Source organism: Vigna unguiculata, chromosome 4, assembly GCF_004118075.2.
Source record: "Vigna unguiculata cultivar IT97K-499-35 chromosome 4, ASM411807v1, whole genome shotgun sequence".
Classification (NCBI taxonomy): Eukaryota; Viridiplantae; Streptophyta; class Magnoliopsida; order Fabales; family Fabaceae; genus Vigna; species Vigna unguiculata.
Genome location: NC_040282.1, coordinates 33,775,149 through 33,794,342, shown reverse-complemented (window position 1 = coordinate 33,794,342; position 19,194 = coordinate 33,775,149). Strand labels below are relative to the sequence as shown.

General features: G+C 30.3%; 1 protein-coding gene across 1 annotated transcript; it reads left to right on the top strand.

The window, feature by feature from the left end:
• Positions 1–8,420: 8,420 nt before the first annotated feature.
• On the top strand, positions 8,421–14,786 carry LOC114182761 (zinc finger protein 830-like). The gene is made up of 8 exons (XM_028069690.1): positions 8,421–8,649; positions 9,537–9,687; positions 10,064–10,163; positions 11,684–11,900; positions 12,959–13,229; positions 14,038–14,113; positions 14,227–14,273; positions 14,387–14,786. Exons 2-8 carry the CDS (start codon positions 9,599–9,601, stop codon positions 14,565–14,567), a joined length of 981 nt encoding a protein of 326 aa, XP_027925491.1. The 5' UTR covers positions 8,421–8,649; positions 9,537–9,598; the 3' UTR covers positions 14,568–14,786.
• Positions 14,787–19,194: the final 4,408 nt, after the last annotated feature.

Sequence of the window (19,194 nt, the reverse complement as noted above, 5' to 3'; positions counted from 1 at the left end):
TTTATTCATAAAAGTAATTATTTTAGTAACTAATAATTTTTTATTTTGTAAATTGGTATCCACTACTAGATATATTAGTTTCAATAACATTTAAAAAATGTTGCTAAAAACTAAAAAAATGTTGCCATTTACAAAGGTAACATTTATACACATGTTGTGTATAGTACATGTTACCAAAAGGTTTTAGCAACATTTTTGTATATTATTAGCATCATTTTTAAAAATGTTACCAAATAGTATCTTTACTAACATTAGAAAAATGTTGTGAATTAGTATCTTTACTAACACTTTACAAATGTTACCTATCCATTTTCTAACATTTAAAAAAATGTTACCTATATAGTTTCTAACATTTAAGTAAATGTTACTGATTCTCTTATTTATAACAATTAAAAAATGTTACTAAATGTAGAACACCCAAGTGTAATTAATTCTTGAGCAAAGACTATAAATTGTACACTACCAGATCATGGGACTTTCTTGGGCTGGAAATATATGGAGAAATTTCTGGAGAATCCGCTTGGTGGAAAGGAAAAGTTGGAGATGATACATTTATTGCTAATCTGGATTCACGTAGATCCTACACTACATTGTACTTTATCATAACACAGGAGAATTTAGATATGAAATATTACCTTAGAAACATCATTGAAATTGTTTGTCAACTTATTATTGTTGGTGAGATAAATTGATGGAAGGAGCAAAACATATATTGGAACTAATCCAAACATTAAACTGAAAGAATCAAGCTCAAACTGAAATAGTAACATAGTACAGGAACTAAAATAAAGTACATGTGGAATATCTATAGAATATTTGATCTCATCAAAAGTGAAGGATAAAGGTTGAAAAGGAAGAACCATACTCCTTCCACTTCTGTTAGCCTTGTCACTAACTCTTCCAGAAAATGACCTTAATGACATAGTTGCTTCGTCTACCATTTTCATTTCTGCCTTGTCATCACATTCAATAGTTTATGGCCTCAATACCAAAGCACAAGCTGAAAATGGAGAAATTGTAACTTGTGCTCAAGGACTCACCAGATGAGCTCTTTCCATTAGTTAATTGAAATAACTCTTCAATTGTTGAAGCATTTCTCTCCATCAATGTCTCTTGGGATAGCCCTGCTTGATTCGTTCCGAATGCTGCAGAAGAAACATATTCAATGAGAACAAATTATGTTTGTGGTTATATAAAAGAATCCAAGTAAATTTCTCAGTTAAAAGATGTATGAAGATGGCAAGGTGAACAAAAAATTAAATAGAAATACATAACCAATTAATGCTCCTACTCCAATCCAATACCAATAAGCTTACGTGAAAAGTCCACGAGTTTTCAGTACCAAAACTCCTAAAGTTTTGTTGGACTTAGGAGTAACCTACAACATAACAAATCATCTCATAAATATATGCCTAAGATTCCAAGGCTTGTTGTTTCTCAAAATATATTAACCATTGCAAAAAAAAAATGTTACCTATCTCCAACCATGACCAAGAAATTTATTCACAACTATATCATTATGTCCATAATTAGAGGTATTTTATTTTATTTTATTTTTTCAATTTAAAAAGTATTAGTAATAAAGGAGTTCAAAATAAAACTTCCAGGAAATAGATAAAATATTCTTCAAAATAGAAATTCAATAATAGTTCAGCATATAACAGATTAGAAATAATAATTCTTTGAAATTGCATTGGACTTTGATCTACTGTGAAACAAAAAACATAACCTTCTTAAAACAAATCTAGGTGGATGAGGAGGCTTTATACTCCAACCATATCACCAAACATTGTATAAATCACACTATTCACAAACAATGACCTCCTTGTTTCAATTACAACCTTAAATGAACCACACAAAACTTCCTCAAATGAAAAGTGATAGGTAAACTACTGAAGCAGGGGCATTAACTTTCCTATTTCTCCTTTCACAACACAAAGTGATCGTAGTTTTTAGTTTCCTCTTCTACATCTAATGCTATATGACAGTGTACAGTTAATGAGAGATATAAGACGTTCACTTTTTGATTATCTAGCGATTTTACATTAAGAATTGGATTTAAATAAGCAAACCCATCTATCATCTACCGTCTGAATTAATATCATAGAAAGCATATACGAAAAAAAAGTATCAATAAAACCTGATTCACGAACAACGTAGCCTATTAGCCCCAATTCACAAAATCTTACTAAGATAACAAAATAAAACCTAAACCTCAAAATATTGGACACAAAACAAAAAGCAATACAATTAATTTAGACAAACGAACCTACACAAGAATCTCTTGTGGCTGGTTCAAGGGTAGAAACGCAAGTTTGAAATGGAGGAAGAAGAGAAACCTCACACGCGATCTCGAGAGAGGGGGAAGACGACGAGAAATTGTGTCGTTGTCGGCGACATCTCCCTAACGGCGGCACTGACGTTGATGGCTGAAAGTGTTGGCGACTGTCGGCGCTAATGTCGGTTTTGGTGATGCATTGCGGCTGCGGCTGCGGCGAATAAGGCGGTTGCGGCTACGACGAATGAGGCGGCTGCGGCTGCGGCGAATGAGGCGGCTGCGGCGAATGAGGCGGCGTGCAGACTTCATCGGAGATGGAAGCAAAGTGGTGGAGAAGAAGAAGGGAAAGTTGTTCGAAGACGTTGAATTAACCCTAGAGAAAAAAAAATGGTTTTGTGAATTTTAACATCTAAATTTTGAGAATAAAGATAAAAATATCAAATTTTTAATAATACAATAATTAAAAACTAAAAAGTTAGTTTCTATTTTGATAATTTTTATTGATTAAAATTTAATTTCTAAAATAAATTAAAATTTACTAGAACATAATTTCTAATTACATTTTAACAAGGCATGGGTTATTATTATTTTATATTTAATTAATTTCTAATAATACTAGTAAAATTATATTATACAGTAAATTTATTTATTTATAGTAACATTTTCAAAACCTATTGCAATATTATGATTAATATTATTTATAATGACGTTTTTAAGAAAATATTACTGTAGGATAACATTACTATAGGATGTATATAGTAGCATTTTTAGGAAATGTGACTACACAAATGTTGCTAAAGTCAGGGAATCCTGTAATAATATTACTTTAAATTTACTTTAAAATAAATTAAAATATTATTTTAAAATATTAAATTTTAAATTAATATTAACTATTTCAATGTTATAATAAAATTACTATTATCATTTTAAAATTTTACAATTAATATAAAAAAATAAAAATTATTTATTTATTTATAGTAACATTTATTTAAAAGTGTTACAATATCATAACAACAATATTTATAGTAACAGTTTTAATTACTTATGGTAACATTTTTTAAAAAGTATTACTATAGTTATTTATAAAGTAACATTTAGAATAAATGTAACAGAAAAATGTTACTAAATCTAATAAATCTAGTAGTGTATCTAAATTGTAATGAGTAACAATTTTTTATCACTAAAATTGATTACTAATGAAACATTTTCATACCCTGATATTTTTCTATGCATTCAATCAATCATCTTATCATATATTTATTACCTATCAAAAAGGCATTTATGTACAAAAATTTGAAATAGAAGAATTAAAGCAAAGTATACCCTTATGTTGAGTAGAAAAAAATATTTTTAAATTTAAAAGTCCAAAACAAACTTATTTTAAAATTGGGAAACTAAAAAAATATTTAAATCATATAGCAATTTGTGAAGTTGTCTAATATGCACATCACCACATCAATGAAAATTATTTTTTGTTAAAGAATACTTACCTTATTATGTGTGTTTTAGGAAAAATTAAATGTAATTACAAGCAACGGCTGAACTAGCATGTGACCAAGGGGAGCCACGGCTCCCCCAAGGTTTTTAATTTTAATTTTTATATATTTTTTAAATTTAAATTTATATATTTATATATTATTTTTATTATATATATATATATTATTTATATATTTTTAAAAAATAAAATAAAAATTAATTTGATGGATCTTGATTAATATAAAAGATTAAAGTTTTGTATCTGATTATAAAGTTTTTTTCATATCAATCTGTTAATAGAATGTAAATGTAAAAAGAAAGACAAAATGAGAAATGGAGATGGGAGAATAAAGAGATCGAAGAACTCATATTCACAATATCTCCTAAATCAGTATCTTAGTATCTTAGTATGATTTATGTAGGTTAGATTTATGATTCTTCCATTATGATATTTCTTCTAAATTAAGTTTTCTTTAACTTAGTATGAAAACTAGCTTAATTTTAGGGATTATTTTATGAAATTGACATAAACCCTAATTATATTTTTCTCAAATTAGTATAATCCTACCTTATAAAATGTTGTGATTTTATGTTTTCAAGTGCATACAATGAATTAGTTTAATAATCTTGAATTAGACTAGAAATTAGAATACCATTTTGCTTGAATTCAATCAATTAGAAAGATTAAAAATTGAGAAGTGTGAATTGCAATATGAAAATGGTTTAAGTAAAAGAAATAATTTTTTTTATTAATAAATTATATAAAAAAAATTAAATTGGCACCCCCGAATTTTTTGTTCAAGTTCCGCCACTGATTACAAGCGTTAAAGATAGAGCTTTTCTGGAAAGGTTTGAGGAGTCTACTCTATTACTTGTTGTTGGATCACACGTAAATATATATTTAGATATATATTTAGTCTCATATTTAATATATGTTCATTCATTTTTTTAGGGCTGCAACATAACATATGTAGGTTAGAATGTAATCATTTAGATTTTCTATTATGGTGGTTCGTTTGATTAGTCCTCAGTAGTAAATCATTAATTTAGTGAAATTAATTGGCTTGATTTGTGGAAGAGTTTGATGCAGTGGCTGCATTTAGAACCTATAAAAATTTCTTTTGTAGATCTCGTTAATTTAACATACAGTTCAATCATTGGAGGAGATGAAAATTGGAAATTCCAAGTTAACAATTGAGAAAAATTGTTATAAATTATTATTTGAACAACATTGTACCTAATTTGATCGTGTACTATTAGTTGAGGTTGGTAGTAGTACTCCTTCAATTTTTTTAGGTTAAAATATTTCGTTAGTCCTCATTTTTTATTAAAATCTCAATTTGGTTCTCATATTTTATTTAGTTTCAATTAGGTTCACATCTTTATAAATTAGTAACAATTAGGTCTTTTCTGTTAGTATGGAACTAACATTGTTAAGTAGGTGCCATGTGTCAGCTCCTCGTGTTTTTAAATTTTTTTTGAATTTTTTGAATTTTTTTTTTTAAATATTTATGCCACATGTCACGTATGTACTGTGCCATGTGTCAATCTAATATGATGACACGTGTCAAATTATTGTATGAATCTCAACTTGATCCTCATATTTAATTTAATTTGATTTCAGTCAAAAAAAATTTAAAAAATTTTCAATTTCATGTACTCCAAATTTAGACTAAATTTTACTTTTATATAATGTTATTATTATTTTTATTAAAATTGATATTTTTATTAAATATTGCAATAATATTAAGTGTATTTAATATTAAAATTTTAAATATATTTATTTTAATTTGTTATAAAATTGTTTTAAAATTTTACATTTGAATTTATAAAATTATTATTTTTAAGCCAATTCTAAAAAATTGTTGATATTTAATGTTATATATCACTTGTAATAAAAGTATCATCATAACATTTATATAAAAATTAAATTTGGTCTAAATTTGGAGCACATGCAATTGAAATTTTTTGAAAATATTTGAAAATGAAATCAAATCAAATTAACAAATATGAGGATCAAATTGAGATTCCTACAATAATTTCACACGTGTCACCATATTAGATTGACATGTGGCACATTAAAGAGTGACACGTGGCATAATTTGTTTTTTAAAAAAAATTCAAAAAAATAATAAAAAAAATTCAAAAAAAGAGTACATCTATTTAACTGTGTTAGTTCCATACTAACGATATACTAATGGAAAGGACCTAATTATTACTGATTTACAAAAATGTAAACTTAATTCAGACTAATAAAAATATAAGGACCAAATTGAGATTTTGGTACAAAAACAAGTACCAACGAAATATTTTAACCTTTTTTTTATCTCTTCAATGAGAATACACTTGAGTGAGATGACAATTAGGAGAGGAACATTCTAAGGGGAAGCCTTCATTAAGTTTTGTTCTACGACTGTTTTTTCAAAGACAACAATAAGATCATAATTGAAAAAAGAATTCATGTATGTTATTGGATGTCCCATATCAACTACAGATGAAATAATTTTATAATATATAATTTGGTACAAACCTCAATTTACAAACTGGTTTTATGTGATTTAGTTACAGTTAAAACTCATTTTTTAACATAATATCAGAACTATTGTATCAAATGTTCCACTCGATTTGACCGTTGACATGTATGTGTTGGATGAATTATTAAAGGAGATTACTTTTCTTTATAGCTGTAACTATTTTTTTTGGTGTATATATTTTATTGCTAGTTTTATTTTTATTAATCTAAAATGTTTTATCCTTCAAATTTTGTAACCATTTTCATGATTATCTTTTAAGAATTTATTTTTTATAAAAAGTATTTTTTATTTTAATAATAATTAAAATAATTATATTTTATTATTTTGTTATTATAAGATAAATGCACACACATATATGCACACTAGTGCAGTTTTGCTATTTTAACTCATGTTATAGGTCTCAGTTATCACTTAACCGAAGCATAAAATGGCATGGTGGCAATTTTACAATTTTTTCCAACTTGTATGCCTCGATTCAGTATATATCCAAGGCAGAAAACGCCTTTCTGCTTCGGTTCTTAGAAAACCGGTGCCAAAAGTTGGCTAATATTTCAAAAGTGCCACTACGACAGTGATATTTGGCCTCAGTTGGAATTGAACCGATGCCAAAAATTGTTTTCTGCCTCAGTTAAAAATTGAACCGAGGCCAAAAACTATTTTCTGCCTCGGTTGGAATTGAATCGGTGCCAAAAACTGCTTTATGCTTCGGTTAAAAATTGAATTAAGGCCAAAAGGTTCGTTAGGGTTCAAAAATCGTGAATCGCTTTTTTTCTTCTTCTTCCTCGCGTGCGTGTTCTCTCTCTCAGCCACCCACCTCCACTGCTATTGTTGTGCTCCGACCACTCGCGATTACTTAACATTTGGCTCATTCGTGTTCTGGCTTGGCGAAGTGCAAGTTGGGGCTCGCGAAGTGGGCGTCAGTTTGTTGTGTTGCAGGTGTGTGGCAGACTGGTGTTCTACGTGGATGGAGATCTGTCGTTGATGGTGGCGAGACATGTAAGTGGCAGCAGCGTGAAGAAACTTGTCTTTGCGACGAAGGTGGTTTCGCGATTTGGGGGAAGAGACCCGGTTTATGGTTTGTGATTTGTTATAGATTGTTGATTTTTGTTTGCATTTATGCAAGTGTGGTGTTCACATTTTTCGTGTATGAAGAACATGGAGAGTCCATGGTGGTGGCACGATTCACAAATTGCTCTTACGATGAAGGAGAAGATGGTGGTGGTTGCAGATCTTTGGTTGTGAGTTTCGGACGTCGCGGTGGCTGACGGAGCTGTGGTTGAACCATGGTGGCTGCTTAGGGTTTCTGGTGGAGTAATGCAGAGAGGCACATATGGTCTCGGTTCTCAACAGAACCGAGGCAGAATAGGGAGCTTCTGCTTCGGTTAAGACCCGAGACAAAAAATTAACCTTTTTAGCCTCGTCCTAAAATGCCTCGGTTCCAGAATCAGGGCAAAATGACAAAAATAATCGCTCCCAAAAGTCCTCCTGCACTAGTGACACATGTTCCTTCTCATGTGAATATAAATTAAGTTTAATTTAAATTACAAATTTAGATTTATCGATCAAATTTAATAGTTTATATAAATTCTTATACTAATTTTTTTGTGTGATTGTTATAAGATTAAATAATTCATTGTTATTAATTATGATAATTATACTTTATAACTTTTCTAATAACAGTAAAATATTAAATTAAATATTTATTATATTAATTATAAAATTTAAATATTTAAAAATTATTTATTAATTTCATATTAAGTATTTTTTAATATTTCTAAATTATTATTATCATTTTTATTTTATGTTTTTTAAATTTATTGATAAATATAAAATATTTAAATATAGTTTTTTTATTACTTTTATTTATCTATTTATTGTTTCATTAATTAAATTAACATATTAAAAGACCTACTCGTAATCGATTTCCAGCAGGCAAATATTAAAAAACGGTTTATTTTCCTAAATAAAATTTTGAAGTAAACTAATTGAGTATTTTTCTTATTTCCGAAAAAAAAATCCATTTGATAATAAATATGCCAAACAGCATAAAAAACAAGAGGAGTAATTGATATGTATTATTTTATTTTTTTAGCGTAAAAGTGATGATTTCAATTTTCAGTGAAAGAGGAAAAACATGTTTTTATTAACCACGCGCACCAAATTCATACGCATTGCAATTCACCACAAACTCCTCCAGGCGAACCACCAAGAGCCTCCGGCGACGTTGTGCGAACCACAAACATACTCTGGTAACCCCGAGCGGCGAACCAACCGCGTGTCCGGCGAGACCATACTGCAACTTCGGTGTGACTCGGCTCTGGTGAGGCGGTAGAAGAGGAATGGGGATGAAGCATATTTGAGGTAAAAAACTTCCAATTTTTGCTGTTTTCATGATTGGTTTTTTAATTTCTGGTTTGTACGTATCCCTATTGAGAATGGCTGATTAGGGTTTCATTAGAGTTTGTTCCTACCTCTGCAAAATGCTAAGTCATGTTTTCATGTATCCCATTTGATATTTAATTCTGATTCATTTGTGTTATATGCCGTGGGCATCAAAATTGTCCGAGTAGAAGTGGAATCAGCTCTTGTTTCATCCTTAATGTGCAGAGGTTTCTGTGGTTTGTCTGGAGCACTAGGCATGGCTTTATAATAGTCTCTGTATGTGGGAGCATGAAGTTTGTTTTTGTGTGTGAAAAAATTATGCACAGTTTGTGTGTAGCATAGTCAAGTGATTTATAAAGTTGAGACCCTCTGTCTCTCTGAAGGTTACCTGTCTTGTTGGATACCATCCTGAACTTATGTGCAATTTGTTGTTTTCTAAATGGTTAGAATGTTTTTTAAAATTTCAGTAGATACGCTTTGTCTAGTTGTGGTTTAAGAGGTTACTTTTTGTGACTTAATCATTGTGCATAGGCTTTGTCTTGCGTTGGCAAGGTTGCTGCCTGTATTTGAAGAAATTGCTGTGATTCCTGTAGATCAAATGACTAGTGTATTTTTATCTCACTTTGGATCTTTGTTAGGTTGCTTTCTTACAGTGTCATCAATGTTATGGGATGCTTGGCTTACCTTCTTAACTTGTTTTAATCTTGCTGTGTGTGGTGATATATTGATAAGTTTTCACCGAAAGCAAAACTGTTGTGGCACAAAAATGCTTGTTTCAATTGTCAAAACTCTTCTTATTTATATTATTATTTTTGAGGTGATGAAGGATCATTGATCCAACTATGTTTTGGGTGTTGACGTTTCAGGGAAATTACCTTTTTGTCAACTTTTTCCTATACGCTACACTGCTCTTCCAATCAACAGGAATATGGATGCACAAGCCAAGAAAAAGGCTTTGTTTCGTGCTAAGTTGAATGCCCAGAAGAAGGAGAAGCGTATAGAATCTCCCCTTGTGAGGTTTGTACTTGGTGACCAGCATGTACTTTTTGCATTCCCAAACACCAATTTACTTTGCCCTTCACAAATTTGCGTATGGATTTCTTACTTTGTTATATATTACACTGCATCCGTTCACCCTTCATGGTTTTCAATACCTTCTGCTTATAAATTGAGTTATACCTTTTTACTTAATTGTTTAGTTTTATGCTAATTACAAGGCATCTATATCTGAATTTGTGGCAAAGTGTACAATATCCATGTTTACTCCTATTATGATTTGCATCCGATATGTTAAGACATGCCTCTTCCTGGCTCAGCATAAAACATTATAAAGTTTATTTATTTAAATTATACCTGTTATTATTTTTTATAGTTTCTGTGCATATCAATACAGGTATAATGAATTTGATCAACCTGTTTGCCGGGTTTGTGATGTTGTTCTGAAGTCCGAGTCTTTATGGGATGCACACCAAGTTTCTCGTAAGCATCGTGAGGTGATGATGATTACAATCTCATTCTTTTTTGAGTATTTGTGCATATTAGTTGATAGAACACTATAGTAGAATCACAGAGCATCCCTAAACTCGTATGAGATTCTCATCACAGAGCAGCCATAATAGAAGCCCTTTTGCATGCTATAGCAGTGGAACCATGATACACACTTAAAATCATAGAAGCCATTTTCCCCTTAAATAATTCTGTTTAGATCTTCAGTTTTTATGGGGGTATAACTGTGATGTCTCCGTCATTTTCCATGGCGTTCTTTGGCTTCAAAAACATAATAATAAGATTTGAAACACTTCTTCCTTGATCATCCACACAAAAAGCTACGTCTGTGTTGACCTTTGTTACAGGAACTTTTGTTTTTCGATAAGTTACTAATGGTTTTATCTTTAGTCAGGTCTTGCTTTTTTCTGCATACTTCTCAGATTACATTCTACTAATTTGTCTCTGCATACTTCTCAGATTACATTCTACTAATTTGTCTCGAGTGTTGTTCTTTTTCTACATCGTCTTTCATTTTTTACTTAATTACAATGTTGTTGATGCTGCATTGTATGTGTTAATTGTCTTATAAGTTATTATTTATCATAAATTTGTTTAATTTTTCCAATTTTGAAGTATTTATATTAGAAGTAATAGTATAAATTATTTAGTTTGCATTATACTTTATAAGGTAACAGATACACTGACTTATTATTTTAAAAGGAGTGAAAGACTCTGTTAACATAAAATTACATACAGAGCTCAGCTGTAAGTTAGTTTAATTGTCTGACAGAACTTTTACACTAACCAACAGTGCCACTACTGTAACTGAAAACAACACTAACAGGCTCGATGTGTGTCAAATATAGTATTACAGTCACATTACCCCAGAAGCTCACGGGGGGCTTAGAAACCAAAGGTATCTCGGTGAGTCTGCCCCTAAGAAAGGAAAATCTAGTAGGAGACAGGCTTTATGAGAAGATCTGCCCATTGATCTTGACCAGGAATGTGTCGAACATCAAGCTGCTTGGTATTAACATTTTTGAAAACGTAGAACACGTGAAGCTCCATTTTCCTGGTTTTAGCATGAAGAACAGGATTATGAGCCAAATTAAGAACAGATTGTCACACAGAACAATAGGAGTATTATGAGGAATTGAAAGCTTCTTAAGAGTCTCTATCCATAAGATGTCAGCTGTAGCAACAGCTAAACTCCTATTTCCAGTTTGTTTTCTTGATCAACATGAAACTAAATTAGGTTCCAAGTAAATGGAAGCCCCTGAGATTCAAGAAGAGAAGTCATAAACTATCATATTCATACCTTGTTGACAGCAAAATTTTTACACACCTTGTAAATGGTATTTCTTTCATGTAAAAATTCTATTAGGTCATGCCTAGCTACTCTTATTTGTATCATTTTTTAGGATTCTTGTTAAGGCTTGTTTCCGTTTGTATTTCACAACCTCTCTTACATCTATCCCCATTCCAAAATGAACTTACCTTAAAAGGCTATGATTGTTTTGGGCAGGCAATAAGTAATCTGAAAGCTAATGCAGCTGGATTAACTCAACAAAACAATGTGAAGCCTGTTTCAGATGCCAACATTCCCAAGGCTAAACCAGAACATCCTTTGGGCTCACAATCAAAACTTCCAGAAGGTTCACGAGAAGTGTCTAAGCCTCAATCTTCGTCAGTGCTTCCACCAGGTTTTTTTGATGACAGTGATTCAGGAAAGAAAAGTTCTGGTAAGAATTTGGTTTAGAAAATTAAGTACGTATTTCTACTCTTGTACATTTTAATAAACAGAGTTGGAATTACATATCACAAGAGGTGATAGTAATATTTGTCTTTATTTACATATTGTGTATGCCACTTAATTAATATAAGTCCATTTGATATTTATACAGTTACAATTCATAATTTTAAGAGTAGAATAGGTTTTCATGAATTCTCACGTCTAGTTTAATTTGAATGATAAAAAATTTTCTGAACCAGTGTCTCATTTAGGGGTCTCATCTCATTCACAATTTTCAGTTGTTTATTTAGACTAAAAGATTTTGGTCCCTTGACCCTTCTGGAATGTTTTCACGAAAATCATTTTCAGCATTTCAAGCTCCTTTTTTCCTTTTAAAATATAAAACTAGTTTCTATCTTGAAATTCTCTTTTGTATGCTCAAAGCTAAAGTCTAAATTTTTATTTAGGGTGAGGTGCTTAATAGAACATATTACATGTTTGTAGCCTACAAGAGGCTGATGCTTGTTCAAAAGTGGTTCCTCATTCGGTTTTGCATTGTTTTTTTGTTACCTTTTGGAGTTCATTGGTTTATTTCCTTTTTTCTTTATGGAGCACCCTTTACCCTTTACTCTCTTTGTAATTTTCTTCTCTACACATTATTGAATTTCTTCCTTTATAAAATTTATTGTTAAGAGTAGGACATGAAATCCATGTGGTTGGGCTTTGAAATGATTGTAGATGCGTTACAAAAATGATTGTAGTCTACAGTTGGCTGTCCCTGCTTGGAAATGGATTAAACAACTTTTGGTGCTTTTCTTCCAAAATATATATTGATAAATAGTTAAAACCATGGAATTTTCAGATTTTATTAATAGCAGTGACAAGGTCCTTTGGGTCTAAAAGTAGTAACATTATTCTCATCTTTTATTATTTGTGCTGGGTATATCCAGTTGGTGCTTTATCACACCTTGGGACTTCATGTTACTACATGTTTGATAATAACGTTGGTTCCTTGCAACTTGCAGCACTTAATATTAACTTTTGCTTCATTGACATTTTTCCTTTCAGACCATTCAGCAGACTCTGACTTAGGTAGAAAACCTGGGGTTTCTGCTCAAAACCAGGTGTTAAACTTCAAGAAGGAGAAAGGTCATTTTCATGAAAATAGTGTTGCAGAGTCAAATGTTAGCGAGGCCTCAACGGAGAGTAAGCAGACATCAGTTAATAGTACTGATACAGAGATCACGCAAGTAAAAGGGAGTCTGCCTGAAGGATTTTTTGACAATAAGGAAGCTGATTTGCGTGCCCGTGGCATAAAGCTTGTTAAGCCAGATGTCAAGTAGGTTCCCCCTTTATGTTGAAGGTTACTGCTACATTTGGTTTTCATTAACTTGTTTTTTTTTTTTTCATGGGAAGTAAATATAACCAAAATATTTTTTATTCGTGGGGCAGAAAAACATTGCCCATATTTAATAGAACAGAGAACAGTAAAATTTTCATTAGCTTTCATTCTTATTTTATCAACCAGAGTGATTTTTGGGAAACTGTTGAAGACATTGAACTGGAAACAAGTCTAGTTCATAATATCAGATGTTTGTATCAACCTTGTGTGATCCACAGAGTCATATATAACCACTACTCTTTGATGATTTTCCTATTTTCTTAGCAAAATGATCTTTTGACAACTATATTTTTGTAAACAACCATGTGACAACTTTTTGATAGTAAAATATTATACTCAGATGAGTCACTAAAGATAGTGTCGTAGTTAGGAATAAAATATTATTAGAAGACAGTTGTATACTGAATGAATGGGATAGAATGGGTGTCAAGGTATAGGAATTCATTTTCTTATTTAGCTTCTTTAAGACGAGGGTGCACTTGAGAGGGTATAATGCAACCTCTGATTGAGGTGCAGAAAACTTCCCTTAGTGCACTTTATGGATGCACCCCTTACTCTATAGGAGTCAGCCTAATGGGTGAAACCATTTTATTTCTTGGTGTTCATTAATGCGATACCATACCCTTGTACGTTGCTGGTTCTGTTCCGTGAGAACTGTTGTTCTTTTCTATTTTGTGGAAGATTTATATCGTTAAATAGAATGGAACTTAGAATGACATTGTATTCTTTAAAATGTTCTCTTTAGAGACGAGTACAAGGAATTTGAGAAGTTGATTCAAGAAGATTTGCAGGAGGTTGACAACCGGTTGGAGGAAGAAGAGGTGATGATCATTATTTCTTTATGCTCTATAATTGAGCTTTTTGACTTTCTAACCTTGATATGTATATGCACTATAAATTTGATATATGATGAAACATTTGTCGTTATGGGCAGATTGATGCGGCCGAAATGATAGAGGAAGCTGAATCTGTGGAGCAGAAGTATGTTTAGCTGTCTTAAAATACTTTCACCCCTTTTATTTGTTCTCTTTTTCCATCTGTATTTTTAACTAAGACACCCTTCCGCACCCCATCTATATTTTATCCTTCTACAGGATCTTCAGGGAGAAAGTGCAAATGTTGAAGAAGAGGAGATTGGATCTAAAAGCTGCTAATGCTGCAAAGCGTAATAAATCATCCGAGGCTGTAGCGAAGGATTCTACACACGAAGAGTCATCCAGTGATGATGAAAGTGAAGAAAATTTTGCCGTGGATTGGAGAGCACAACACTTGTGATATGTGAACACTGTGCTAAGTTTTTTTCTTCTATTTCTTGAATTCATGACTTTTATATATACCCCATATCACATTTTGGACATAAAATGTTATGTACCACCCTCTTGTCTGTTCATCAATGATTTATCTTCACTTTAACCGAATTTGCTTAGAGCTTCGGAGATAAGGTGGTCATAGAGATTTTACAATATAGTGAGTTTGGGCTGAGTTATGGTCAAATTTGAAAATGTTCATTGACAAGACGTCCTTCCTAACCTAAAATTCATCGGTAGGCGAGAGGTGTCAATTGATCTTCTGAAGATATAAAGATCAATGATCATAAAATAGGTGTTTTTACACTCAATTGACACTTTATCTCACTATTTATCACTTTTTTTTAAGACAAAAGTTAACTTTTGTGTTAGACCATTTTATTCTTGTAAAAATTGTCAAAATGGTAGTCAAATATTATTAAATATTAGTTTGTGGATACATTCTAAAGGAAATAAAAATGTTGTGAAAAGAATATTACTAGAAAGAAAAAAAAATAGATATTTTTAGAACATAAAAAAAAACTCAAGAATAATATGGAGGCAGAATTTTGATTTTTAGTAAGAAATTTTTTGAATTTCTATTTAAACTGGAAAAATTTCTTAGGTTAAAAAATATTTAACAATATAAAAGTATATTGTCTCTATTAGATTGACAAATTTAAGAAAAAATAATATAGTAGTTGTAGCCTTTTATTTAAGAAATGATAATTTTCATAGTTTAAAAATAAATTTACTTTTATTTTTTATGTATTTTTAGTTTATTAAACAATTAAATATTTAATGTTCAATTTTTTAACTTATTTTTTGCTAAAAATCAACCGTTTTGGTAATTGGGGTCTTTAAACCAAAATGCATGAATATTTAATATTACTACTTGTTTTTGTAGTTCCATTAGTTATTTGGCCACACACTATGGTAATAGTTGCTATTTGATCTATCTTTATAGGTATATATTTTAACGCTTCGTTACCTTTTTTGTCCACCTCCAGTCCTATGGGAAAAATTCAAGTTATCTATAACTTGAAAACATTTTAAATTGTATAATTTGAAAATTCATATTGAATTGTGCAATCTAGAATTTAAAATATATTTTGAATGACATCATTTAAAAATATATTATGAATTGCATTTGAATTTTAAATTTTAAATATATTTTTTACAAAATTCAAAATGTATTATGGAATCGTGAAATTTAGAAATATATTTTGAATTACGTAACATAATTTGAAAATCTGAAAATGTATTTTAGATTACATTTCTAGATTACGAAATTTGGAAATGTATTTCAGGTTCAAAATATATTCAAAATTAAACAATCTAGAAAATATTTTAGATTATTTGAAATACAATTAATGATCGTAGAATTTGAAAATTCATTTTAAATTACACAATATAAAAGTACATTTATAATTAAATAATTTGTAACATTTCAAGCAAAATAACTATTGTGACTCCACTTGGCTCACATCTATAATGATAGGGTTAATTCTTTATAGCATCGGCATAATGGTTCTCTTTCAAATAAAAATCTTGCTATGAGAATTTCTTTCAACTCTCACAACCTAAACCTCACTTTCTATATTATATAAGTCAATGAGTTTAGTAGAGTTAGGAGACTTACTACCGGGATTCTAGCTTAATACATAACTAACACATGCATAAATGAAGCAACTCTCTTTAGAATTATTTTCATTCCCAAAGAAACATATAGAGAAACATTCATAGATCATAAACCATCATTATTTCAAATTTTCAAAACCTAAAACATCATGTGCCACTAAACTAGGCCACTAAACTAGCAGCCAACGTTAAGTTCACTAGAGCTCTTTGTTAAATGAGTGCCTAATGGTCCTTCTAGTGTTGATACCCTAATCCTCTAAAGCTCACTATGAAGTGAGCACCCAACGGTATCTGGGTGGCGCCCTCATTGGAACCTTTGATGGTCATTGGCTATAGTGCACTCATAGAACTTAAGTGGTGCTTAGCACCTGGAGCTCTAGAGTTCACTGCCAAAAGGGCACCTGACGTTGTTCATGCTATTAGCACCCTAATATATATTAGATTTTTTTTCGTGTGTATCAAATGAGTTTAATGATATATCTAAGCACTTTACTTCTTTTTAATTCCTTAAACAAGTATCCTTTGATTCAAAATGTCTCAGATAATACCATTCAATCAATTTGATCACATCACACTTCATAATTTCATATTCAAATCACACAATCCATCACAAAGCAGTCAATAAAATTTCATAATTTCAACAATTGCATCTAAATCAATTCATCAACTAGATCAAGTCATTGCATCACAATTCACAAACCAATTTAGAGAAATCATTCAATTCATTCACATGCATCAACCACACACATTTGTATTTGAACAAAATAAAAAGAATAAGCTTCCATTAACTGGAGTAAAAAACCATGACTTAAAGGTTGCTCCTAAAGCTCTAGTTCTCGCAAGATGCTTTAACTGCATAAAAAAAAATTATCAAAGATTCGAACACATCCTCATGATCACAAACAAATAGAGATTCACCTTCAATTATTTTGAATCACAAGCATGGACCAGAGAGCCACATGCAACATCAAAACTTTCAATTAACTCAAAAGTAGCAAAAAGTGAATTTATTCTATCTTGAATTCTAATCGGCTCGATGTGTTGAGCTCTTTGCTAGGATCTCTCTTATGATCTTTGATTTTCAAACATGAAAAATTATGTCAAAAATCTAGAGAGAAGACAAAGATAGGTTTTTAGAAAAAAATTTAGAGAGATGGTGATTTTTTATAAAATGAAGCTTGATTAATAGAAATTATTTATAATATTTTTAATATGCCATTTTAAATAATAAAATAATCGAGTGCCAACAAATAGTACTACTCTTTACTATTTTATTAATCTTTACATAATTTGTAAATCTATTTTTAATGGTATAATCTAAAATTTATTTTCAAATTATACAATCTAAAAATAAAAATGTAGTCTAAACTATTTTTTTTATTACATAATCTGGAATATATTACTAAATCTAGAAATATATTTTGAGTTATGTATTTGAAATCATGTTTTCAAATTTCACAATCTAAACGATCTATAGGTATCTTAAACCTTTTCATCTCTATGGAAATACATGATGAGGAAATAATTGGGATGCAAAAAAAGCAATGGCCTCAATCTTCTCTTTCAGCCCAATATGAAAGCAATGGCCTTTTCATCTCTCTTCGTAAACATTTCGTACCAATGGGTCCGTAGGACAACAAATATGCAAACCGATTCTCAATACAATAAATATGCTACATCACTGCTGCCTCCTGCACCCCCATTGTTACTATAGACATACTTATATTAACAAGAAATGGACTAAAATATTATTTCTTACTGTATTATATTATCACTATCTCCTATTGCTGTCACTGGAGCAGCAGAAGAGGAAGAGACAGAATGCTAGCAAGAAATAATTTATTAGACTTGTAATATTGAGTTAGAAAATAAAAATAATTATATAAATAATTATATAAATAATCAATAAAATAGTATTTTACATGATAAAAATATTAAAAAGTAAAAATATCAAATGTATGTGTTAAAAATAATTTGATACACTATTTAATGAAATCACACAAACAAAAACAAATGTATAATTAACGGTACCATAAGATAAAAAATTGTAAGAACTTAGATATAAAAAAAAATTAAAATTATATATTATTATCGGAATATTATGGTGTTCCTTGTTAATTTATATGTAATAAAAAGTTAAAGGTTCAAGAGGTTTACTTCAAAAATAGTTTTTGAAACACCTTTCATTTTAAATTTTGAGAAGCAAGGTTCTCCCATCCTTCCTTCTCCCTGAATAAAATTTGACCTCCTTCCTTATCTTCTTGAAGATCAATAGTCATAGAAGTGGTTGTGAAGGGTTCTACCATATAATCCAATTTTATCTTTCAGGTAAGTTTAAGTTTCTGTCATTTTTGTATAACCAATCTGTTTTCCTTATAAATGTCGTTTTTCCCTGGACTGCATATAATTTCTCTGTTTTCTATATGAAACTCCATCTCATAGTGATTCTAAAATCATGCTATGATCATTTGATCGGACTTTTTATTGTGTATCTATAACAATCTTAAGTGGTGGAGTTGTGTAGAGGAAGAACAATGATAAGTGTATTCTATAAGGTAAGAAGGTAAAGGCAACTAAATTCCTTTCAATTTTAAAGTCATATTATTGAATTTAAATATTGGGGTATGAATTGTAGTTACATGTTGACTTAAATACAAGAAATTTAAGAAATTATTGTGAGAAGTATTCTGGTTCAAAATGTGAAATTGAGTGAGGCTTTTAGTGTTATGAAATTGTGGATTTTTTTAGTATCAGTGTGGTTTATAAAATTTTAAGTTAAAACATATAATTGGAAGCATGTTGGATTATGAGCTGTTTGAAAATATGGCTAAAGTGTTAATTCTTGAGATTTATAAGAATAAAGAAGGGAGAATCAAATTTAATGTCATAGTAATGAATGTGACATATAAGATTGTTTATTAGAATGTTGTATTGTGTAAATGTTGTAAATTGAGGATAGGAATGAAAAAAAAATG

Bases quoted from the DNA above. Each gene is read 5' to 3' on its own strand.
- LOC114182761 (XM_028069690.1), top strand. From the start codon at position 9,599: ATGGATGCACAAGCCAAGAAAAAGGCTTTGTTTCGTGCTAAGTTGAAT. The intron at 9,688-10,063 runs GTTTGTACTTGG...ATATCAATACAG, and splicing joins ATAGAATCTCCCCTTGTGAG to GTATAATGAATTTGATCAAC. The intron at 14,114-14,226 runs GTGATGATCATT...CGTTATGGGCAG, and splicing joins ACCGGTTGGAGGAAGAAGAG to ATTGATGCGGCCGAAATGAT.